Source organism: Perognathus longimembris, chromosome 1, assembly GCF_023159225.1.
Source record: "Perognathus longimembris pacificus isolate PPM17 chromosome 1, ASM2315922v1, whole genome shotgun sequence".
NCBI lineage: Eukaryota > Metazoa > Chordata > Mammalia > Rodentia > Heteromyidae > Perognathus > Perognathus longimembris.
Window position 1 is genome coordinate 72,993,823 of NC_063161.1, and position 23,573 is coordinate 73,017,395.

Below are 23,573 nucleotides of genomic sequence, written 5' to 3' on the forward strand. Positions count from 1 at the left end.
GCCTGGCTGCCTCGGCCCAGCCTGTGAAGCCCAGGGTGTACCTTGAAGGGCGTGGGGTCCCCCAAAACCCTTGTGAGCCTCGTGCCTGGGTCATGCACGCCTCTGAGGTCATGGCAGGGGCTGCACTTCATGACTGCCGCTCCTGTTTCTCCTCCTCGCCCGGTTCTTCCACCCCCCTGCGCAGCCTTTGCTGAGCTCTGTGCCACCCCACTCGCCGACCGCCTGCATGGCCCCCCTATTCTGTCACCAGAGGTGACAGCTTACCCTGTAACCAGCCCGGGCTGGCGGCTCACACCTAGAGTCCTAGCTGCTCGGGAGCCTGAGATCTGAGGATCCTGGTTCAAAGCCAGCTAGGGCAGGAAAGGCCATGAGACTCATCTCAATTAACCAGCATAAAACTGGAAGCGGGGCCATGGCTCAAAGTGGTAGGGGGGCTAGGAATGTGGCTTAGTGGTAGAGTGCTTGCCTCGTATACATGAAGCCCTGGGTTCAATTCCTCAGCACCACATATGTAGAAAAAGCCAGAAGGGGCGCTGTGGCTCAAGTGGCAGAGTGCTAGCCTTGAGCAAAAAGAAGCCAGGGACAGCGCTCAGACCCTGAGTCCAAGCCCTAGCAGTGGCAAAAAAAAAAAAAAAAAAAAAAAAAAAGGTAGAGTGCTAGCCTTCAGTGAAAGAGCTCAGGGACAACACCCAGGCCCTGAGTTCAAGCTCCAGTACACACACACACACACACACACACACACACACACACAACAGGGGGATGTCCCAACCTTTGGGGAGGTACAGGACATCCTCCCTGAGGGAGAAGGGACGAGTGAGGGCCTGCACCCTGAGTGGTATGGATTTCCCCCAGTGGGCAGTGACAGGCAGGGTCCTCTCGCCACCCAAACTCCTGGCTGCACTGCTAAATAAAACCGAAACAGTGGGGTTCAGGCCCTGCACTGAGCTCCCACACTGTGGGGGCTGCAGAGGCAGCTGGTGAGATTTGGGCGGTTTGGTTTGACAACTAGGTAAGTGTGACTTCCTTGTGTGATCTTATTGTCAACACCACTGATGCAGGCCCCAGCCATAGCCCAGGGAGGCAGCAGCCCCCGAGTGTGTGTGTGATACACACCTCAGAAGCATGTGGTGCTTGGCGTGACAGAGCAGGCCTGTAGTTCCTGAGGCAGGAGAGCCAGGACGCTGAGTGGCTTGGGCTACATCATGAGGCCCTGTCTAAACAATGAAAACAAAAAGGAAAGAGCAAAAGCATTTGGTGACGCAGTGGAGCCCGGAGGAGGGGTCCCCACAGACAGCCTGAGCCTGAGCAGGACCAGGACGTGGGTGGACTAGGAGCTGTGTGTGACGCTGGTGGATGAGGAGGAGACGACACCCATGTCCACACCTGGGTGGCAACCTGGGGGGGGGGGGCGGGTCAGAGGTGACTGCTTGCTGGTGTTGGCCCGGCTGTGCTCCCTAGCGGGGTAGGTGATGGAGAATAAATAGATGGTAGATAGATAGATAGATAGATAGATAGATAGATAGATAGATAGATAGATAGGTAGATAATAGGCGATGGTGGATCCACCTAGATGATAGGTGGATAAGAAACATGCATAATAAGTGCATAGGTGACAGGTGCATGTATGGTGCATGCACGTGCATACAGATGGAAGAAGGGGATGGATAGACAGATGTGTGGTTAGATGCATAGATCAAAGAGATCCTGATGTTGTTTGGGCTCTGTGGCCCTCCTGGGGGCTGTGGTTACTGTGGTGGAATGCCGGGCTTCCCTCGGCCTCCATCCAGCCTCACCCTGCCTCCTGCCCTTGCAGCGGAAGCCCTGGGCCTGGACCACATGGTACCTGTCCCCTACCGGAAAATTGCCTGCGACCCCGAGGCCGTGGAGATCGTGGGCATCCCGGACAAGATCCCTTTCAAGCGGCCCTGCACGTATGGGGTCCCCAAGCTGAAGCGGATCCTGGAGGAGAGGCACAGCATCCACTTTGTCATTAAGAGGTGTGGGCCTGGCCAGGCTGGGCTTGGCCGGGCGGGGCTGGAGGGTGCTGGGTGGGGCCGGCCAGGCCAGAGCTGCTGCTGAGCCTGTTCAAGGCCCCAGGCTCCTTGCCCGGCACATAGAAGATAGAGTAGAGGTGTGGGTGGCACGTGTGGCTGGCCTGGTGCTCGGGGATCGGAGTGGGCTTGGGGCATTAGGGGTCTAGGCCTGGGATTTGCCTGCAGGGGGAGCCACAGATCCCTGGCAGAGCCTGCTACTCCTCCCAGTCCTCTGCCTCCCTGTGGGCTGCCTGGTGTTCCTGGCCAGCCATGGACAGGCAGTTGGCCAGAGACAGGAGCCCAGTCCCAGAGTTCCTGCACCGCTGGGCTCCAAGGTGTCCCTGAACTTTTCCCTCAAAGCTGGTGCTCTATCACTTGAACCACAGCTCCACTTACAGGTTTTTCGGGGTAATTTATTGGAGATAGGAGTCTTGTGGACTTTCTTGTCCAGGCTGACTTTGAGTAGCTGGGAGTACAGGAGTGCCCACCAGCGCCCAGCCTCTATGCTGTTTTGATGGTTGTGTCACTGTGACTATCCCTGATCATACACAGGGCCCTGCTGTGTCCCTTCCACCCTGTCCACTGTGATTTGACCACTCTTGTCACCAGAGCCCCCCCCCCAGCCCAGCTGGGGCCACATGCCAGGCCTGGTTTCCTGGCCCCGCCTGGCCCCGTGTCTCCTTTGTAAAGTTTGGGCTCCCTTCCCCAAGGGAGAAGTGGGGTGCCCTCAGCGTGGGCCCCTGGCTAGGGGACACCAGCAGGGGCCTGGGTCACCCAGGCAGCCTGGCCTGTGGGTGGCTCTGGTGAACGGCTCTGGGGCTGGCACTTGGGGGGAAGCTCACAGCCAGGCAGGGCTAGGAGAGGCCGGTGGAGGGCAGGTGGTCCTCCATGCCCCCAGGCACTGCGCATGCCAGGCCCAGCCCTGGAGAAATGGTGTGTGGCCTGGGTCACTGTCGCTGGTGGAGACCTGGTGTCCACGGGAGCCCATGGGAGTCCGGCCCTCACACCTCTCCTCTCTCCACAGGATGTTTGATGAGCGGATTTTCACAGGTAAGCGGGGACCACTGTCCGCTGCAGGCCCTAACTCCATGTACCCTGGAGTGCACCCCACCCCTGCCCCTTCTATCTTCATTCACCCTTGGCCCGCATTGGGATATGCCTGTGTCTAAGATTCCAGGTGCGGCAGACCAGAGCCCCTTAGTCCACCATAGGATGCTGCTGACCCGTGGCGGTCCTCTTCTTAGCTGTCTACACCCCTTAGTTTATTTAGTTATCTCAGTGGTATTGGTTGAGCAATTAAGTGTATTGGGGCTTGAACCCTGGTACTCTTACCACCTGGGTCACGCCTGCAACCTGGCTTTTCTGGTGGTTATTTTGCTGTTTATCTTATTTTATTTTTTTGTTTGGTTCTGGTGCTTGAACTCTGGGCCTGGGCGCTGTCCCTGAGCTCTGTGGCTTAAGGCTGGCGCTCTGCCATGAGCCACAGAGCCACTTCCGGTTTCCTGGTAGTTAATTCGAGATAAGTCTCATGGACTTTCCTGCCTGGGCTGACTTTGAATGGTGATCATCAGATCTCAGCCTCCTTAGTAGTGGTAGAGCGCTAGCCTTGAGTGAACACCAGGCCCTGAGTTCAAGTTTGGGTGCTGACAGTAAGGAAACCACTTGCTGGCCCTCTCCCTAGGGAACAAGTGTACCAAAGATGTCCCCAAGCTGGAGCCGCCCAGCCCGCCCGAGGATGGTGCCGCGGGCTTCAGGTGAGTGGGGCAGCCTGGCCTCCACCCCACGGACCCCATGCGTGCCCGGTCCTCCCCGCAGGTCACCACGGCCTCTGAGGCCTGCCTGCCCCCCCCCCCCAGCCCGGCCTATGACGTGCAGGGAGGGGGGCCGGGCAAGGCAGCACCCCCACCGTCCGCTTCCTCCTCAGGTTGGACCCGGGCAGCAGCTCCCCTGCGGACTGCGGGCCAGGTGAGAGGGGCGTGGCCAGGGCAGGGGGGCAGGGCCAGCGCGGACCCCACCGCGGGGGCAAGGCATGGGGGGGGGGCTCCCTGGGTCCTGGGGTCATGAGGCCCGGCCTGTCTCTCCATCCCTGGTCTGCAGGAGCCAGGGAGGTTGATGTGACTTCCCAGGCTCTTCTGCCTGTTTCAGGCAAGGGAATGTTCTAGAGTGACTCCCTCTGTCCAGTTGAGTTCGTGCCCAGACCTGACCAGAGCCCCCCGTTTCTTCCTCACAGGAACCTCTGGGGAGCTAGGCATCCTGAGGCCGATCAAAATTGAGCCAGAAGACCTGGACATCATTCAGGTCACCGTCCCAGGTGGGGGTCAGGGTCAAGGGGCTGGACGCGCAGAGTGTGCGTGGACCCGGGGAGGGGGTGGCGAGGCTGGTGCGCAGGGGTGACCCCTCCAACCTCCTGTTCTACACCTCACCCATCACGAGCCTGCCGGGGCTGGGCCTGGCAGCACACTCCTGCCACCCCAGCTGCTGGGGAGGGGGAGGCCCTGAGTGAAAATAGAGTCCCGTGTGAGGCCCCGAGTTCAAGCTCCAGGAACCCATCCACAACACACCAGACTGGCGGAGGGCCAGCACAGGTGCCCGGCTTCCCCCAGCGCCCCGCACGCTGGCCCTGGTGTGCGGTCGGGCTGTGGCCCCTTCCCAGGCCCGTGGGCTGCAGGGGGGCTGGGGAGGTAGGCGGCCATCACGCTCACTGCTGCATGTCTCTCCCCAGACCCTTCACCAAGCCCAGAGTTGATGGGTGACTTCCTTCCCGGCCATCTGCCCTCCGAGGACTCGGGCTGCGGGATGGAGGTGCTGGCGGGTAAGGGCGGGGGGGGCCCCCCGGGAGTGGAATTTGGGGCTCAGTGGTGGGGGAGGCAGGCTGAGATGAAGACTGGACCAAAGTTTGCATCACCCATCCATGCGCTACCCTAACACTAGCAGGATACGTTTTGGCTGGGGATTTGAACTCAGGAGCTTGTGCTTATGAGACAGGCACTCTACTTCTGGAGCCACGCTTCCAGCCCCATTTGGGTTTTTTTTCAAAGATACATCCTTCCTATTCGTGCTGTGTCATAGTTAGGATGGCAGGCAGGCACTGCGGGGCCCAGCCTGTGGCTCAGGGGCAGCCGCAGGGATTGTGTTCATGCCGAGCCGACCTGGAACCCCCCAAACCCCAGTGTCCACCTCCCAAGAAGCTGAGATTACAGGCCTGCGCCACCACACTGGGCCGGGCTGGATGTCCCTTGAACAGACAACATCCAAGCCAGCTTGGGCAGAAGTGGCCGAGGCCTAGTGGCGACCTCTCCTGTTCCTGCTCGGCTGCCCCACGCCGGGCGAGGGGCCTGGTCTTTCCACTCCCTCCCTCCCCCATGAGTCACAGATGTGGCCACCCAGAATGTGTGACCCTCGCTATGATGCCCCGACCACAGTCCCCTGAGGCTGGGACAGCCATCTCCTCCTGGCGGAAGCATCTGGAAATGCATTGGAATCTATTGCGCCAAGAACAGGATAACTTCTTGCCTGGCCTGCTGAGAAGTGGGGCTCAGAGCCACTTGCTCTGGCTCCTTTGCTGGGACAGAGCCTGAGTAGGCCATGGTGAAAACTAAGCCCTCACACCTGCTCGGAGCAGGGTGTGGTAGCACCTGCCTGTAACCCCGCACTTTGGAGGCAAAGGCAGGAGGCCCGTAGGGGCTGCCGGAGCCCAGCTGGGAGGGCCAGCTGCTGATCCCCATGTGCTTCACCCCTGGCCGGCCCAGCCCCAGGATGCCTGCTGACCCAAGTCTGCAGTGACACATGGCAGCTGAAACCGTAATGGACTCCACAGGCAGGCTGTGAAGAGAAAAAGCCATATAGGCTCATGCCTATAATCCCAGCTACTCAGGAGGCTGAGATCTGAGGATTGCGGTTCAAAGCCAGCTCAGGCAGGAAAGTCCAGGAGACTCTGATCTCCAATTACCAGAAAAACGAAATGGGGCTGTGGCTCAAAGTGGTAGAGCGCCAGCCTCGAGCTGAAGAGCTCAGGGACAGCACCCAGGCCCAGAGAAAGAAAGAAGGAAGTGGATTGTGGCTCATAATTTGAGAGGTACAAGATCCACACAGCATGGTCGTTTTGGGCCATAGTTAAGCAGGTGGGTCTCACTGTGTAGCCCGCCTGGCCTGGAACTCCTGATCCTCTTGTCTCAGCCCTGGTGTGCTGGGATTACAGAATGCACCACCGTGCTCAGCCTGTGTTACTCTAGTGTGCCCTCAGTGCTCAGAAAGCCTGGGCTGGCTGGTGTGTGGACCCCATGGTCCCAGCGTGCCGTCCTAGCATGGAGTCCCCAGCATAGAGGTGCGCCGCCCAGGTGGGTGGGTCCTCTGGTCCCCTTGGGGGCGCCAGCCTGCGAGTCTGCCTGAAGCCCTGTGGCCAGGCTGTGACCAGGAGCTGACGGGCATGGCTTCCCAGAGACCTCTCTCCTCTCATAGACAAAGGCCCCAGCGAGGACCCGCGCCCCGAAGAGAGACCCGTGGAGGGTAAGGCCCACGCGTGACCCCTGTTCCCTGTTCCCTGCCCTGCCCACCACCCCTTCCCCTGGGTCTCCACTCTTCTCTCCCCAATGTCATGCTTTGGGGCCTGAGTCCTATGGGCTGCCTTAGGAGGGAGGGCCTATAGTTTCTTCTAGAACTGGGAGGTGGTGTTGGAGGTGCCCAGAGCTGCTTTCCAGAAGGCCAGGCTATAGTTTGCAGCTTGCTGCTCCTGCAGCTGGATGGCTCCCTCTGGGCTTGGTTCATAGTTTATGTGTTGTGCCAGCTCTGGGGCTTGAACTCCTCCTGGCCTAGGTGTTGGCCCTGAGCTTTTTTTTTTTTCTCAAGGCTGGTACTCTACCACTTGAGCCATGACAGCACTTCTGGCTTTTTGCTGAGTAGTTTATTAGAATATCTCCAATGAAGTCTCATGGATTTTCCTGCCCAGGCTGGCTTTGAACCACAATCCTCGGATCTCAGCCTCCTGAGTAGCCGGGATTGCAGGCGTGAGCCGCAGTGCCTGGCTGCAGGCTTGCTTTGATGTCCCTCCTGGGCTGGTCCTTCCCAGCTCCCCCCCCCACCCCACAGCTCTCCACGCGGCTGACTCTGCACACAGGGTGTGAGCCCAGCAACAGGGGGCCGCCTAGACCTGCTATGTGTGTGGATGCCGCTCGCACACGGTTCCCCCAGGCCCCAGGCCCCTCAGTGGGTGCATGCATCCTGGCCTTGAGCCCACAGGAGGGGGACTGACCAGCGCCTTTTCCTCCAGACAGCCCGGGTGACGCCATCCGGCCCCTGAGGAAGCAGGTGGAGCTGCTGTTCAACACGCGCTACGGTGAGCGAGCGTGGCTGCATGGGCCCTGGCCTCGGCGCCCGGGCCTCCCTGCCTCCCGAGCCCCCAGCTGCCTGGCGGGCAGAGGACCCAGAGCATGGGCGGCTTGGGGGGCCCCTGGGCTCCCCAACCCCACGGACGGGGACGATGGAGGGCGGGGCGCGGGGACCCCGGGCTCGGCACCCTGAGCGGCCGTGTCCCTGCAGCCAAGGCCATCGGCATGTCGGAGCCGGTGAAGGTGCCCTACTCCAAGTTCCTCATGTACCCCGACGAGCTGTTCGTGGTGGGGCTGCCCGACGGCATCTCACTCCGCAGGCCCAACTGCTTCGGGATCGCCAAGCTGCGGAAGATTCTAGAAGCCAGCAACAGCATCCAGTTCGTCATCAAGAGGTAAGGCGCTGATCAGCACCCCCACTCGGGCAGAGGCTCACAGAGCACCCCGAATGGCCCGGACCCAGCGCAGGGAGACAGTCCCCTGGGTGTCAGGAATGCCATGCCTACCTCACCCAGCAGGTGTGTGGGGACGATGGGGTGCAACCGCACACTCAGGCCCTCAGCCAGCCATGGAAAGCCCCACAGCGTCCTCCCAGGCCTTTCAGTGGTTCCTCATGCCATCTCCAGTTTCTGAGGAAGCCAGCCCTGCCCAGCACCACTGTAGCCAGCCTGTCACTGCGCGGGGACAAATGTGTGTGGTGAAGCCAGGCGTGGTGGCATCCCGTCATCCCAGCTACTCAGGAGGCTTTGAGCAGAGGATGGCGCTTCAAAGCCAGCCTGGGCAGGAATGTCCATGAGATGCTTTTCTCCACTAAACTACCAAAGAACTCACTCCAGTGTAGACCTGTGGGTCAAGTGGTAGAGCACCAGCCTTGAGCAAAAAAGCTCAGGGACAACACCAAGGTGCTGAGTTCAAGCTCAGATGGGCACAAAAGAAAAATGAAAGTCCCTCTGGAGGAGGCAGTGGTAGGGCATGAGTATGGGGGTTGGGTCTCCCTTGTCCCCCGGGGTCTCCTGTGTGTCTCCGGGGTGGTCTCCTGTGTCCCCCAGGGTTGGGTCTCCTGTGTCCTGGGGTCTCCTGTGTGTCCCAGGGTCTCCTGGGTTTTGGGTCTCCTGTGTCCTGAGGTCTCTTGTGTGTCCCGGGGTCTCCTGTGTCCCGGGGTCTCCTGTGTGTCCCCGGGGTTTCCTGTGTCCCGGGGTCTCCTGGGTCCCATGGTCTCCTGTGTGTCCCAGGTCAGGTCTCCTGGAAGGCACTTCTTTCTTTTTCTTGGAGATACTAGAACTTGAACCCAGAGCCTTGAGCTAGCTTGCTAGGCAGGCACTCTGCCACTTGAGCCACGCCGCCAGCCTCCTCCCCCCCCGCCCCCGCGCCCCATGCGTGGGTTATTTTCCAGGCGGGGGCTGTGCAGGTGCCCGACAGCCTGGGCTGCGGCCCCCTGCCCGCGCTTCCCCGTGTCCCTGCCCCGGAGCCCAGCCGGGCCACTGCACTTCCACAGAGTACGAGCTGGGGTGACGGGCATGCCCACTGTTTCGGCCATTGGTCCAGATGGAGTCCTGTAATTTTTTTTTTTTTTTTTGCCCTAGGCTGGCCTTGAACCACCAACCCCTGAGCTCTATCTCCCAAGTAACTCCTATTACAGGCTTAGCCCCCCCCTTGCCTGGCCTCTTTATCTTCTTTGCTTACTGGGTGGTACTGCACTTTGATCGCCAGGCCTACCACGTGCTAGGCAGGCGATCTCCTCCCCCAGCCACACCCCTGGTCCTTGTTTGCTTTAGTTGTCTTTCATACAGCACAGTGTCTCATACTTTTTGCTGGGCTAAGCGGAAACCACAGGCCTGCCCCACGACCCTTGGAGTATTTGTTAAGATGAGGTCTCACTTAGTTTTTGCTGAGCTTGGCCTCAAACCACAATCCTCCCACCTCTGCCTCCCAAGTAGCTGTGGTTACAGGTCAGCGCTCCTGCCTCTGGCTCTGTGGCTGGTCTTGGACCTCCCACCCCAGCAGGCTCTCCCCCGTGGCACTGCTTAGTCCCCCCACCCCGCACCCCCTCCCGTGGCCAAGGGCCCTCCATCCTCCCTGGCAGCCTCACCCACACGCCCTCCCCAGCTCTGAGCTGGGCCTGCGTCTCCCACATCTGCCATAGCCGACAGGGCGAGGTGCTCCTGTGACCCGTGCCCCCCACTGCCCCTCCATTGCCTGCCCTCCCGTGCCTACCTGCCCTCTCCCCCTGCAGAATGTGCCCAGACCTGGGCATGGGGAAAGGGGGCATCATGGGTATGAGGTGAGGGCTGGGGACACCAGGGCCCACAGGAGGCCTGGGAGAGGCCAGGGAGGGGGTCCTGGGGAAGGCCAGGGACTGGAGGCCGGGAGGGGGGGCCTGGGGGAGGCCACGGAGGGGAGCCTGGGGAGGCCGGGCCGGCCTGCGGCCCTCATGATGGCCCTGCTGTCTTCCAGGCCCGAGCTGCTGGCTGAGGGTGTCAAGGAGCCAGTCCTGGACAGTCAAGGTACCGGGCGTGGGCGGGCAAGGGAGCCCCCACCCCACTCTGCCTCCCCCCTGACCCCAGCGGCTCTGCCCTGCCCTGTCCATGCCGCCCTGGGCCAGGGGCTGCGTCCTCACCCACCTCTCTCCCTGCCCCCAGAGAGGGAGTCCGGGGCCCCTCGGGTGGACTCGCGCCTCGGGAGACAGGCGCTCCAAGGTAACGGCACCGGCAGGGCCTGGCAGGCTTTGGGCGGGGCCCGGGGGGGAGGGCTGGGCCCCATCCTTACACTCGGCACCCCACAGCCTGTGAGCTTCATGGTGAGGGATGGTGGGTGATGGCAGGGTCCTGGTGAGGCCATCAGCCCGCGGGGTGACGGGCCTGCCCAGCTTACATGTCGGCCCTTCCGGCTCTTCATGTTCTAAAATTCCCGGACAGCCGGGCGCCAAGACTCACACCTGTAATCCCAGCTACTCAGGAGACTGAGATCTGAGGATCACAGTTCAACACCAGCCCAGGCCAGAAAGTCTGTGGGACTCTTCTCTCCAGTGAACCACCAAAAAGCCCCAAGTGATAGAGCCCCAGCCTTGAGCAAAAAAGCCAAGCAAGAACTCAAAGCCCTGAGTTCAAGCCCCAGGATTGGCACAAACCAACCAACAAATGTCCTGGAGGAGTGGGTAGCTGAGGAGGATCAGACAAGTGAGGGGAAGAGGAAAACGGCTTAACAGAGGGCCGGAAAGGAGATGGGCCATGGCTAGGAGCCCCGTGTACCCCCACATATGGGGCGGGGCCCCTGGCCCTGGAGACCCGGCTAAGACCAGGCATCAGTGTCCTGTGTCCCGACATTGCATGACAATAATAATATTAATGTTAATAATAATAATATAAAGATTAGGGCAGGAGTGGGGTGACAGCGGGGAGCAGGACTCCGCCGGGGAGGCCCAGGGTAGGGAGGCCCAGCCCAGGGACCGGGTAGCCTCAGGTGGACCCATCTTCCTGCTGCCTTGGCACAGGGCACAGCCTCTGCGATACTGGGGGGCCATGGCATCCCCCCATAGCCCCCCTCCCTGCATTGCTGGCCGGCCAGGAACGGGATTCGCCTCGGGTGTCTCACCTCTGGGTTGTATTCATTGCTTTAGTCATTTTCAAATGTCAGCCATTAACCACATTTCTACCTCCTCGCCGTCGTGGAGACAGAAAACCCCCATCCCTCTTGGGGACCCTCTCAGAGGAGCCCCCCCAGCCAGCAAAGCATCACCCTAGAAAACCTATAAAAGTGGCCTATGGCCGGGCACTGGAGGCCCCGCCTGCCGTCTCAGGAGGCAGAGATCTGAGGATCCTGGTTTGAAGCCAGCCCCAGCAGGAAAGTCTATGAGACTCTTCCATGCACCTCCAAAAAGCCACGAGCGCTAGCCTTGAGCACCAAAGCTCAGGGACAGTGCTCAGGCCCTGAGTTCAAGCCCCAGGACTGACAAAAGAAAAAAAAAGTGTCGGCGTGTGTTTTGGAGGACGGCGCGGCTGACCTTCAGCCTTTCCACTTGCAGAGAATTATGACACGAGGCTCTCCCGCATCGACATCGCCAACACGCTGCGGGAGCAGGTGCAGGACCTGTTCAACAAGAAGTACGGTGAGCGCGGGGCGCGGGGGGGCAGGGGAGGGAGGGCAGGGAAGCAGGGCCGCCCTGCTCCCAAGGCCATGTCCAGACACCACACGTCCATTTATGCAGATTTCTGGAGAACTTACTCCAAGCCATGTGCTGAGGGCCCGTGGGAAACAAAAACAGGCAGTGCTGGGCGTGGCGGTGCACACCTGTGGTCCCAGCCCTCAGGAGGCAAGGCAAGAGCAGTGAGATCTTGAGGCCAGCCTGGCCACCTAGCAAGGACCTGGTTTCAAACAACCAAAAAAAAAAAAAAAAAACCCAGGTTGGAGCCATGGCCAGAAGCTAATGTGACAAGAAGACTCAGAAACTTGGTGCTTGCTACACACGGGCACCAGTCAGGCTCCGCGCTTCCTAGGGGCCAGAGCACAAAGGGAAAGCGGGCTTGTCCGGTCCTCAGGGGCTGTGAGCTGAAAACCATCTGGGCGTCTCACTTGGTCATGGGGTGCCTGGCCGGTTCTGCTGACCCCCGCCCCGCCCCTCAGGGGAGGCCTTGGGCATCAAGTACCCCGTGCAGGTGCCTTACAAGCGCATCAAGAGCAACCCTGGCTCGGTGGTCATAGAGGGGCTGCCCCCCGGGATTCCCTTCCGCAAGCCCTGCACCTTCGGCTCCCAGAACCTAGAGCGCATCCTGGCCGTGGCCGACAAGATCAAGTTCACCGTCACCAGGTCCTGGGCGGGCAGCCTGACCACTGTGGGGGAAGAGGGGGTGGAGGAGGGGGCCCCCACAGACAGCCTGACCACTGTGGGGGAAGAGGGGGTGGAGGAGGGGGGCCCCCACAGACAGCCTGACCACTGCGGGGGGCGGGGGAGCCCATAGACAGCCTGATCACTGCAGGGGGCTGGGGAGCCCACAGACAGCCTGACTGCTGCGGGGTGCGGGGGAGCTCCACGCGCTCCCACCAGCCCCCTGAGAGGAGGCCAGGGCACCTGGGGTAGGGACCGCCACACCAGGCCGGGCCCTGACTCCCCCTGTCTCCCCTCTAGGCCGTTCCAAGGTCTCATCCCAAAGCCTGGTAAGAAGTATGTGGGCCGCTGGGTGGGTGTGGGGTGCGGGGTGCAGGTCTGGGGACCAGGTCCTGGCGGGGGGCTTCTGGCCGCAGACCTCGCTGACCCCGGGAGGGAGGGCCACCTGTCATATGCCGTGGTGCTTGCTGTCCTGGCAAACTCAAGAGGAAGGCTCGTGAGGTTGTGAGCCCCTCCCCCCCATCACTGCCGCCTGGGAGTGCTGTGGAGGCCCACCCCCCCACCCACCCCGTCCCGTGCACCCCACAACCCTCCCTCCACAGGGAGTGGGGACTTGGGCTTCCTCCAGGCTTGGCCCTGCGCTCCAGGGCCGAGCCTCTCCCACCCAGGGGCCTCTCCTGCCACCCCCGGGCCCCCTGAGCACCTCCTCATCCCGACCACTGCCTCCCGTCCTGACCCCTCTCCTCCGCGCCTCACGGTCTCTGCTCCAGTCCTGCGGACAGGATGGCGGGGCCTTGGTGGAGACAGGCGGGTGTCAGTGGCTCAGGTCTGTCATCCCAGCACGTGGGGGGCTGGCAGGGGGACCAGGAGCCCCAGGCCCACTCGGGCAACACGTGAGACCCCCATCTCAAAACACAGAGAAATAGCCTGGCCGCAGAGCTCACCCTCCCAGCTGATCCAGAGGATAAAGAGTCAGGGGTGGGGTTTGTCCGGTGGGTGTTGGTGGGGGGGGATGTGTGTGTGCGCGGGCAGTAGGAGTCACACTTGTGTCTCTTGTTTATAGTGTTGGGCATGGCACCCAGGGCCGTGTGCATGCCAGGCAGAGCCCCAGCACTGAGTACCCCCTCAGCCCTGGCTGTGTCCCCTAGGGGACTGAGCACCCCCTCAGCCCTTGTGCTCCCTAGGGGACTGAGGCCAAGGAGAGGCCTTTGAGAAAGGTCTGAAGAGGGCAGAGCTGGGTCGTGGGGGCAAGGACGAATCTTGTGGACAGAAATGAGAGCACATGCAAAGGTCCTGGGGTCCCCATCAGGGAAAGCAGTGGGAGGCAGGCACAGTGGTGAGGGAGGCCATGTCTCGCCTGGGGACCACGCTGGTTTAGGGAGAGCCTTGTGGCTCAGCTTGAAGACACAGGATGGACATGGGCAGAGTCTGTAATAACACAGGCAAGGCCTTGACTCACAGACTCCAGGTGCGTCTGTGGCTTACCGCAGCAGAACTTGCTGGCGTGGCGGTGGAGAGGCACCTTGGGGAGGGGGGTGGTGTTCAGTGACAGCTGAGCTACCTAGACAGAAGGGCGGTGAGCCGAGGTGGAACCTTCAGCACAGGGTTTGTGATGTTTTCGGGCTGGGGTGTCATCCAGCAGCGGTCATTGCACAAGTGGGGGTTCGGAGGAGCTGCCCAGGCTGCAATTTCAAGTCCCAAACCGCAGGGAGGGCGGAGACCCAGGGCGCAGGCTTGGCGCAGCCTCCGGTGGGGCCTGAAGTCGGGTCAGGCGCTGGCAGCGCCTCTGCTGGTCTCTGCCCCTGGGGAGGAGGGGCGGTGGTCCTTCAGGGGCAGGTGTGCGTGTGCACGCCTGTAGTCCCAGCTTGGGAGGAGGAGCTGCATGGGGAGACCTGTGGAAGGGACAAAGGAAAGCGTTGGGGATTGTTGAGTCTAAGCGAGGCCACCCTGGGTCTGTCCGCCGCAGGCGCCATGTGTGATTTGGGGAGGTTTTTTTTCTGGAGGTTTGATAGGTGTGGGGTGTCTGAGCTCTGGGACCCCCCGAGCCACGCCCATTGCCACATGCCCCGCTGTCACTGCCGAGCCATGCCCACAACAGATGGGCCCTGCTCCCTGCCCAGGAGGCCTTCTCCCCTTTCTAGGGGGCATGTGAGGAGCCCCCCCTCCAGCCCTGCCCTCTGCCCCTGAATTCCAAATGGCAGGAAAGGCCCAGAGATTCTGGATGCTTCCAGGAAATGTTTTCAGTGTATCAACTGCAGGGGGTGGGGCTTGCCCCCTGCCCTCTCCTGAGGCCCCTCCCAGCACCACAGCCCACCCGAGGCCCCTCCCCACACCCAGCTCCGCAGCCCACCCGAGGCCCCTCCCCACACCCAGCACCCCAGCCCACCCAAGACCCCTCAAAAATTTTTTTCTGCTTCCAGGACTTGAGCTCAGGGCCTCACTCTCCATCAGCTTTATCTGCTCACAGCTGGTGCTCTGCTACCTGAGCCATGCCTCCACTTGCAGCTTTTTGCTGATTGGCCCCCTGACACTTCTCCCTGGCGGCTTTGAGCCTGGCCTCTCTGGGTCACAGCCCCCTGAGTAGCTGGGCCTCCTCCAGGATCTGGAGCCGGGAGCTCTGCCCTGAGCTGGGGCTTTACAATGGAGAACCTAGCTGGCAGTAATTTAATAAGCCTGCTTGTTTTTCTTCTACTGGATTAGGCAGGACTGAACATGCCGCCTGGGTGGGAGATGAGGAGATGGTGGGCGGGCAGGGACCTGGCTCCAAGAGGCTTCCACGGGGGCAGCAGGAGAGTCGGCCATCCCTGGCCCTGGCCCCCGCCCCGGGGCTCATGCTCTTCATCCACCGAGGGGGTGTGGAGGGGGAGCCCAGTCCTGCACCTTTCCTGCCACTGCAGCTGGGGCTTGGGGCAGAGGCTCAGCCTCTCTGGGCCCCCCCTTGCTTGGCCGTGCTGAGGGAGATGGTGAGCAGCAGAGTGCCCAGTGTACCCTGCGCTGAGTGGCTGCTGCAGTCTTGGGGACAAGGCAGAGGGGGCAGAGCCACTGTCCCCTCACTCAGACTTGAGCAGTGGAGGGCCCTCGGGCCCCTCGTCTGGGCCCTAGAGGCCATCTGGAGGGCAGTGTTGGGGCACAGGGGAAGGAAGGGGCTAAGAGGTGAGCCCTGGGGCAGGGAATCTGGTGGGAGCTGGAGCAGGTGCCTGGCCTTGGGCTGTAAAGGGCAGCTTCTCCTTGAACACCAGAGGGAAGCAGGCCCTGGGACAGGGGGAGGGGGTGGAGCCCAGCCGGGTGAGAGGGGCGGAGCCTGGCCTGGAGATGAGGGGCAGAGCCCAGCTTGGAGATGAGCCCTGTCCTGTGCTGTGTGCTGGGGCCTAGGCTGGGCTGCTGGTCAGTAAGTGTACATGGGTGGACGGATGGACAGACAGATGGATATATGGACCCACGGATGGGTGGATGGAAGATAGATGGATGGGATGATGGATAGGCAGACTGATGAATGGGTAGGTGGATAGCTGGCTGGATTGATAGGTGGATGGCTGGACAGACAGGCCACTGAGACCAGAAACCAGCTTCAGGAAGTAGGCAGAGCCTGGTGGGCCGGGACAGTGGGGGTGAGGGGGCAGGCTGTGAGTCCCCTCCTCCCCACCCCACAGATGAGGACGATGCCAACAGGCTCGGGGAGAAGGTGATCCTCCGTGAGCAGGTGAAGGAGCTCTTCAATGAGAGATACGGTCAGTGCCCGCACTCCCACGTGCAGCTGGCCAGCCTGCCGGGCACCCCCCCCCCAGCAGCTCGCCCAGAGCAGCTGCAGCGTCAGGGTGTGTGGCTGTGAGCCCCAGGTGCCAAGGTGGCTGGCCAGGCTCTCCCCAGAGGTGTCGCTGGCAGCCAGGAACATCCTCCCCTCTGACACCCTGTGCCCTCCAGGTGAGGCCCTGGGCCTGAACCGGCCCGTGCTGGTCCCATACAAGCTGATCCGTGACAGCCCAGATGCGGTAGAGGTCATGGGCCTGCCCGACGACATCCCCTTCCGGAACCCCAACACCTATGACATTCACCGGCTGGAGAAGATCCTGAAGGCACGGGAGCACGTGCGCATGGTGGTCGTCAACCAGCTCCAGTGAGTCCCGGCTCACCCGGCCAGCCGGCCTGGCCCACGGCCAGCCTGCAGATCCCAGCACTTCCCCACGGGAGGGAGATGGGGCCTTGGCTTTCTGGCCTGCCTGGGCTGTGCAGTGAGACCAAGTCTCAAAAAAATGTGGAGGCTGGTGCTGGTACTCATACTTGTAAATCCAGCTACTGAGGAGGCTGAGATTTGAGGATCATAGTTGAAAGCCAGCCTAGGCAGGAAAGGCTGTGGGACTCTTATTTCTAACTAACCACCAGAAAACCCGAAGTGAAGTTGTGGCTGAAAGTGGTGGAGCAGCTAGCCTGAGTGAAAGAGCTCAAGGACAGCGTCCAGGCCTTGAGTTCAAAAGCTCCATGATGAACCAAAAAACAAAAAACAGGTTGGAGGAAAGGTTTGTTTTAGCTCAGTTTCACCCCATGGCAGCCAAAAAGCAAAGAGAAGCAGCAGCCTGGGTCCTGGAGTCCTGCCAGTGCCACCCCCCAATGACCTCAGTTCCTCCCAGCAGGCCCCACCTCCTCAAGGCTCTGCCACCAATAGAAGCACAGGCTGGCCAGGGCCAAACCCCAATGGCCTAACTTCCTCCCACAAAAAGCCCCGCCTCCTTGAGGCTCTGCCACTAATAGAAGCACAGGCTGGCCAGGCCATGTGGCATTGACCTCAGTTCCTCCCAGTAGAAACACAGGCTGGCTTAGGATGTCAGCAGCAGCTGCCTCCTCACCTCAGTTCTGGAGAGGTAGGGCCGTCTCCTGCCTCAGGAACAAGGGGAGCCTGGCTCCTCACCGCCACTCCTTTCTTTCTGTTCCAGGCCTTTTGCAGAAGTCTGCAAAGACGCCAAGGTGCCAGGTGAGTTAAAGACCGAGGAGGCCAATCTTCTGCCTCCTGGGAACCAGGGTCAGTTTCTCCAAACAAAAGCAACTGGACACCTGTAACTCATGCCTATAGTTCTGATCTGAGGTCCATGGTTCAGAGCCAGCCTGGGCAGAAAAGTCCTTGAGACTCTTATTTCTGATTAACCAGCAAGAAGCTGGAAGTGGAGCTGTGGCTCCAGTGATAGAGTGCCGGCTTTGAGTGAAAAAGCTAAGGGACGGTGCCTAGGCCCTGAGTTCAAGTCTCAGCACCAGCACACAAAGAGCTTTTGCACACTGGGTCTCCCTGGAACCTTGCAAGATATTTTGTTTCGAGATATGGGGTCTCACTTTGTGGTCCCAGCTAGCCTTTAACTCCTAGAGTCCAACAACCCACTTGCACCAGCCTCCTTGAGCAGCTGGGACTACAGGTGTGTAACACTATACCCAGCTGTCTCAGAGATCTTTGTCTTTTTTTTTTTTTTTTTTTGGTGGGTTGTGGGGCTTGAACTCAGGGTCTGGACGCCATCCCTGAGCTCTGTCACTCAAAGCTAGTGCTCTACCACTTTCAGCCGTAGCTCCACTTCCAGTTTTCTGGTGGTTAATTAGAGATCAGAGTCTCCTGGACTTTCCTGCCCAGGCTGGCTTTGAATGGAGATCCTCACATCTCAGCCTCCCAAGTAGCTGGTTGTACAGGCGTGAGCCGCGGATGCTGAGCTTTGTTTGGGAGGGGGGACTGGGTGGGTGGGCCAGACGTTGGTGGGGGCGTTGGTGGGTCAGGAAGCTGCAGCCTGGAGAACAGTAGGGCCTCCTCCCTAGGTCCTGAGGTGGAGCGGCCCCCGCATCTGCCTCAGTCTCCCTTCTCCCCAGCCAAAGATAGCAGCGTTCCCAAGCGCAAGCGCAAGCGCGTGTCGGAAGGGAACTCAGCCTCCTCGTCCTCCTCGTCCTCATCCTCTTCCTCCTCCTCCTCCTCATCGTCCTCCTCCAACGCAGAGTCCGTGGCGTCCACCAACCAGATCTCCCTCGTGGTAATGTGGCTGTGGCGTGGATCCGCCGCCCACCCTTCTCCTGGCCCCGCCCTCGGGTGGCTGTGGGTGTGGGTGTGGAATGTGGGGAGACGCTGGGCTGTGAGCGGGGCTGTCCAGCCCTGGGGTACAGCCGTGTTTGCCTGTCCCTCCCATAGGGTGCTCACAGAGTGGGCAGGACCCGGGGTCTGCGCGCCAAGTCTCAGCCTGATGACCTGAGGGTGGGTGTCCGCAGCAGGGGTGCAAAGGCAGGGGGAGATGAGGGTGGGCAGGCAGTGGGGGACAGGCAGGACCCCAGGTGTCCTGGGGGCTGGGCCCCATCCCCCTGCTCCTTGCTATGGGTGTCCTGCCCAGCCCCTGCCCACTTCCAGATGCCAGCTGTGAAGGATGGCAGTCTGAACATTGAGAATATTTAAATGCATTTAAAACTTACTTGAGAGCAGGGCACCAGCGCTCACGCCTGTCATCCCAGCACTTAGGAGGCTGAGATCTGAGGATCACAGTTCAAAGCCAGCCTGGGCAGGAAAATCCAGGAGACTCTAATCTCCAGTGAACCCCTAGAAAACCCAAAAGTGGCGCTGTGGCTCACATGGTCGAGCACCAGCCTTGAGCAAAAGAAGCTCAGGGACACAGTGCCCAGGCCTTGAGTTCAAGCCCCAGGACCAGCACAGAAAAACACAGCAAAACAAAAAAAAACTTGAAAGTTTCTCCATCCTTTGTATATCCCTTCCCCTCCTTTCCCGGACCCCCCAAAAGCTCAGGCTAGGCATGCATGTGCGTGGAGGGAGGACCGCCCCCCACCCCGCGCCCCGTGCCTGACAGCGCCGTCCCCTCCCAGCAGTGGCCGATGTACATGGTGGACTACACTGGACTCAACGTGCAGCTCCCAGGACCCCTGAATTACTGACCTCAGCGCCGGCGACCTCAGCAGAGACTTACGCTATTGTAACTTATGTACAAAGTGTACATTCGAATATGTATCGATGCCTTTTAGTTTTTCCAATGATTTTTACACTATATTCTGCCGCCAAGGCCTTTTTAAATAAGTAAAAGGAAAAAAAAAAAAAAAAGCAAGCTGCCTGTCCCCCAATGCTACTTCGCGTGCTGTCCCCTGGGCCACAGTGTCCGGGACAAATCTCTCTCAGTGTGTCTATGCCAGGCCCGGGACCTTGGGGTGAGGAGCCACAGGAAGCGGGAGTGTCTCATCTTCCTAATCGCAACCTGGTCCTCATCTGCCCAGTGGCCGAGGGGTTCCAGAGGGACAGGACAGTGCCTCCCCTGCCCGCAGGCCTGCAGTGCGAACAACAACACTGTCTGGGTTTTGTTGTTTATTTGTTTGTGGGCTTGAACTCAGGGCCTGGGTGCTGTCCCTGAGCTTTTTTGCTCAAGGCTGGTGCTCTGCCACTTGAGCCATAGCTCCACTTCTGGCTTTTTGCTGGTAAATTGGAGCTAAGAGTCTCATTGACTTTACTGCCCAGGCTGGTTTTGAATGGAGAGCCCCAGATCTCAGCCTCCTGAGTGGTTAGGATGACAGGCGTGAGCCACTGGCACCAGGCTTGCATTGTTATTTGGAGGCAGGATCTCAGTATGTCGCCCAAGTCAGCCATGAGTCTTCTGTCTCTGCCTCCTGAGTATCTAGGACTACAGGCAAAGGCCTCTGTCCAGCTGTACTTTACACTTCCACTTGACCTGAGTTCTTGCAGACAGTGCTGTCGTAGTGCCTGCCTGTAATTCCAGCAATTTGGGAAGTGGAAGCAGGAGGATCCAGGAGTTCAGAGCAGGCTGGGGCAAGGTTAGTGAGACCTGGTCTCAAAAATGATCCAAGTTGGGCATCAGTAGCTCACACCTGTAATCCTAGCTGTGCAAGAGGCTGAGATCCAGAGGATTGAAATTCAAAGCCAGTCCTGACAAAAACAAGCATGAGACTGTCCGTAGTTACCCAGCACAGAACAGGGCTGGAGGCGTGGCCAAAGTGGTGAGTACATTTGAAAGAAGCGAAAGAAACTATCAGCTAGGGCACCCTGTGGCTGTTCTGGGGGTGCGGGAGGGGTGTTGACAGACACAGGCTGTCTGGCCGGGGAGGGCACAAAGTAGGTGACCTCCCCTCAGGTGCAGGAAGTCTCTGATGCTGAGACCTGGAGAATGTGTTGGGCTGGAGGGGGGTGAACGGGGTGGTGGGGGTGGAGGGGGTAGAGGGCCGGGCTGTGGGGTGGGGAGCTGCACAGGGTCCTCAGGGTGTACTTGGTCCCTTTCTCACTAAGGGCTGAGCCTTTACGGAGAGTCCAGAGGGAAACTGAGTCCCAGAAGGACAGACCCTTTGCAGCGCAGGCCCTGCACCAGCGGGGCAGGCCCCGGGAGGAGACACCAGCCGGCATCGTGGCTGCAAGATGGTACGGCCAGCTGGCACCAAGGCCGCCATCCTGTGAGCACATGCAGGCCTGGGGGGCCGGCAGGGAGTCCTGCAGAAAGAAGAGACAAGAAGGGAGAGGGGAAGAGCGAGGGAGCGGAGAGGAAAGGAGGAGAGAAAGGGAGAGAGGGAGGTGGCTCAACCTTGTACCCCCAGCTATTCAGGAGGCTGAGCTTTGAGGACTGAGGTTCAAAGCCAGCCCCGGCAAGAGCTGGAGGTGTGGCTTGCATGGTAGATCCCCAAGCCTTGACAGGAGTAGGGAACGAGAAGCGGCTGGGCCCTGAGTTCAAGCCTGTGTAGGACCAGCATCAAAAAGACAAGAGAAGAGAAGAGCGCCTGGCTCCCCCGGGTCACAAAGCTGCTTCTTGGCTCGGCTCTGCAGTCTGTGGGGGTGGAACCCCTCCACAGCCACCCACTCCCAAGGCCTGGGGCCTGGCTCCATCCCCTGGCGCCTGGGCTAGCTCAGATCTCCCGCCAGAGCTGGAAATGGCTCTTGCCCTGGAGGCCGGAGGCTGGAGGCTGGCCCGGGCACCTGACTGGCAGGGAGAACCCGGAGAAAGTGGGGGGCAGGGGACCCTACGGCCTGCAAGGCCTACCCACTGTTCCCCCTCTCCTCTTGCAGGGTGTGACCCCGGCCAGGCTGGGGGTCCCCCTTGTTCTGGTGCTGGGCGAAGCTTCCAGCCTGGGACTGCGCATGCATCCTGCACTGTACTTTTTTAAGTGCCTTCATTCAGAGCACTCGTTCTTTAATTAAACTGCATTTAACCGCCATCTGTCTCCTTTCCAAACTGCTCCGTGTTTTGCAACTCAGAAGGAGAATTCGCACAGGGTGGGTAAACACCACCCCCCACATTCAGGGAAAAGAAATCACAAACCACTTCCACAAGTAATAAGCGGGCGCAGCGAGCTCTAATTGCCGGGACGCATCCAATGGCTCGCACAATCATGCTGGATACAAAGTCTTTGTATAAAAATCTGCTATCAATGAAAGCATCAAAATTATACAAACTGCTGGAATTACTGCGGATGGAAAACAGTACTAAAATAATCATCAGCCCAGGACAAAGCTGGGGTGTGGGGGGAGGGGATGGGGGGTACCCTGGGCACTCACACCTGCAAGCCCGCCACACCTGCCACCTGCCAGCCACCACGGGGTGGGACACAGGGCCCCTCCCTCTACAGCCAGGTCCCCACTCCTCGTGTCATTCAGCTAGTTTTGCACTTTTCATCAGGTTGGACTCAGTCACCCTCCTACCTCTACCTTCCATACCTGTGGCTGGGATTACAGGTGAGCCACACCACACTGGGCAAACCTGTGTTCTCATGATAGGGGCTTCCCGACACTCCTTAAAGAATTGCTCTCGCGCACTTGCTTGCTCTGTCCTCCTTCCGTTTACCTACTTACTTATTTTGGTAGTATTGGGGTTTGAACTCAGGGCCCCAGGTTTGCTAGTCAGATGTTCTTCCACTTGAGCCTCTCCTCCAGCCCTTGTTGTGCTAGTTATGGTGGAGAGAAGATCTCACCTTCTGCCTGCCTGCCTGCCTGTACCCCAGCGACAGGGACTTCTGCACTCAGGCAATGGTGACCCTGGAGTCCCTGAAACTTTATTTTTCCCCAAGCTGGCTGCGAATCACCGTCTCCTGATCCCTGGCCACCCCCAGTAGCCTGGACCACAGGCCTGAGCAGCCTGTCCTGGCTGGCTGTCATTCTGTATTTTTACTTATGTGCTGGTACTGGGGGCTTGAACTCTGGGCCTTGCATTTTTGCTCAGCTTTTTCCACTCAATGTCGGTGCTGTATTTGAACCATAGCTCCACATCTGGCCTTTTTTTTTTTTTTTTTGGTTAATTGGAGATAAGAGCCTCATGGACTTTCCTGCCAGGGTTGGTTTCAAACCTGGATCCTCAGATCTCAGCCTCCTGGGTAGCTGGGACTACAGGCGTGAGCACCAGTGCCTGGCATAGAGGGCTCTTGGACTGAGACATGCCATGGCGGCAGTGCCCCCTGTCGGCAGCCCTTGTGGGTCCTGAGCTGGGGATGCCCTCTGTGAAGGCCTGGGAGATCCTGGGGTTTGCCTGCCTGTCTCCTCCACGGCCCCCTGTAAGCCCCAGCTCAGGTCCCAGGGCTCTCGGCTCTCCCCTGCCCGGCCCAGGCTTTCATATTGGGGTGCAAAGGGTGAATAGGTGCCGAGGCCAGAGATGCCTCATGGCCCTGCACTCTGGGGTCAGGACCCGGCCCAGGGCTCAGGGGCTGACCCAGCACATGAGGGTGGCCAGCTTAGCTTTTCTCCCCTCTGATTTTTTTTTCTTTTTTGTTTTGGGTGGTCATGAGTCTTGAACCCACGGCTTGGACACTATCCCTGAACAGTTTTGCTGAAGGCTAGTGCTCTACCACTTTGAGCCACAGCACTACTTCCAGCTTTTGAGTGGTTTATTGGAGATAAGTGCCTCATGGACTTTCCTGCCCAGGCTGGCTTTGAACCATGATTCCCCAGATCTCAGCCTCGTGAGTAGCTAGGATTACAGGCCTGAGCCACCAGTGCCCAGCTTTCTCCCCTCTGATATTCTGACCCTTTCCAAACTGACTGGTGACACCACCACCCCCAGCAGCAACTCCCAGATTAGAGAACTTGGAACACAGTGGTGGGGTTCGAGGAAGGCTCTGGAAAAGACGGGGATAGGTTCTTGGCCAAGCAAGAAGTGTCTCAAGGGCTGGAAATATGGCCTAGTGATAAAGTGCTCACCTTGTATACATGAAGCCCTGGGTTTGATTCCTCAGCACCACATATACAAAAACAGCTGGAAGGGGCGCTATGGCTCAAGTGGTAGAGTGCTAGCCTTGAGCAGAAAGAAGCCAGGGACGGTGGTCAGGCCCTGAGTTCAAGCCCCAGGACTGGCAAAAATGGAAAAAAAAAAAAAAAAAAAAGAAGTGTCTCAAAAGTTTCCCAAGAGGGGGCAGCAATGCTTCAGGTACTTGTAGAAAAATGATCTTGCT

General features: G+C 59.6%; 1 protein-coding gene across 2 annotated transcripts in view; it reads left to right on the forward strand.

Moving 5' to 3' along the window:
* The window catches only part of Gtf2ird1 (GTF2I repeat domain containing 1), a 41,167-nt gene extending 21,870 nt beyond the window's left edge, over positions 1 to 19,297 (forward strand). Inside the window, exons 9-28 of one of the 2 annotated variants that reach the window (XM_048369431.1) lie at positions 1,814 to 1,997; positions 3,058 to 3,083; positions 3,715 to 3,787; positions 3,958 to 3,998; positions 4,264 to 4,344; positions 4,756 to 4,845; positions 6,492 to 6,539; positions 7,300 to 7,365; positions 7,569 to 7,752; positions 9,812 to 9,861; positions 9,997 to 10,053; positions 11,379 to 11,462; positions 11,978 to 12,161; positions 12,480 to 12,508; positions 15,830 to 15,907; positions 16,101 to 16,293; positions 17,108 to 17,145; positions 18,018 to 18,175; positions 18,331 to 18,393; positions 19,011 to 19,297. In XM_048369431.1, coding sequence (XP_048225388.1) covers positions 1,814 to 1,997; positions 3,058 to 3,083; positions 3,715 to 3,787; positions 3,958 to 3,998; positions 4,264 to 4,344; positions 4,756 to 4,845; positions 6,492 to 6,539; positions 7,300 to 7,365; positions 7,569 to 7,752; positions 9,812 to 9,861; positions 9,997 to 10,053; positions 11,379 to 11,462; positions 11,978 to 12,161; positions 12,480 to 12,508; positions 15,830 to 15,907; positions 16,101 to 16,293; positions 17,108 to 17,145; positions 18,018 to 18,175; positions 18,331 to 18,393; positions 19,011 to 19,079 — 1,796 coding nt within the window. In that variant the 3' untranslated portion in view covers positions 19,080 to 19,297. The remainder of the gene's footprint in view (positions 1 to 1,813; positions 1,998 to 3,057; positions 3,084 to 3,714; positions 3,788 to 3,957; positions 3,999 to 4,263; positions 4,345 to 4,755; positions 4,846 to 6,491; positions 6,540 to 7,299; positions 7,366 to 7,568; positions 7,753 to 9,811; positions 9,862 to 9,996; positions 10,054 to 11,378; positions 11,463 to 11,977; positions 12,162 to 12,479; positions 12,509 to 15,829; positions 15,908 to 16,100; positions 16,294 to 17,107; positions 17,146 to 18,017; positions 18,176 to 18,330; positions 18,394 to 19,010) is intronic. The other variant, XM_048369441.1, reaches the window with a different exon arrangement.
* Positions 19,298 to 23,573: the final 4,276 nt, after the last annotated feature.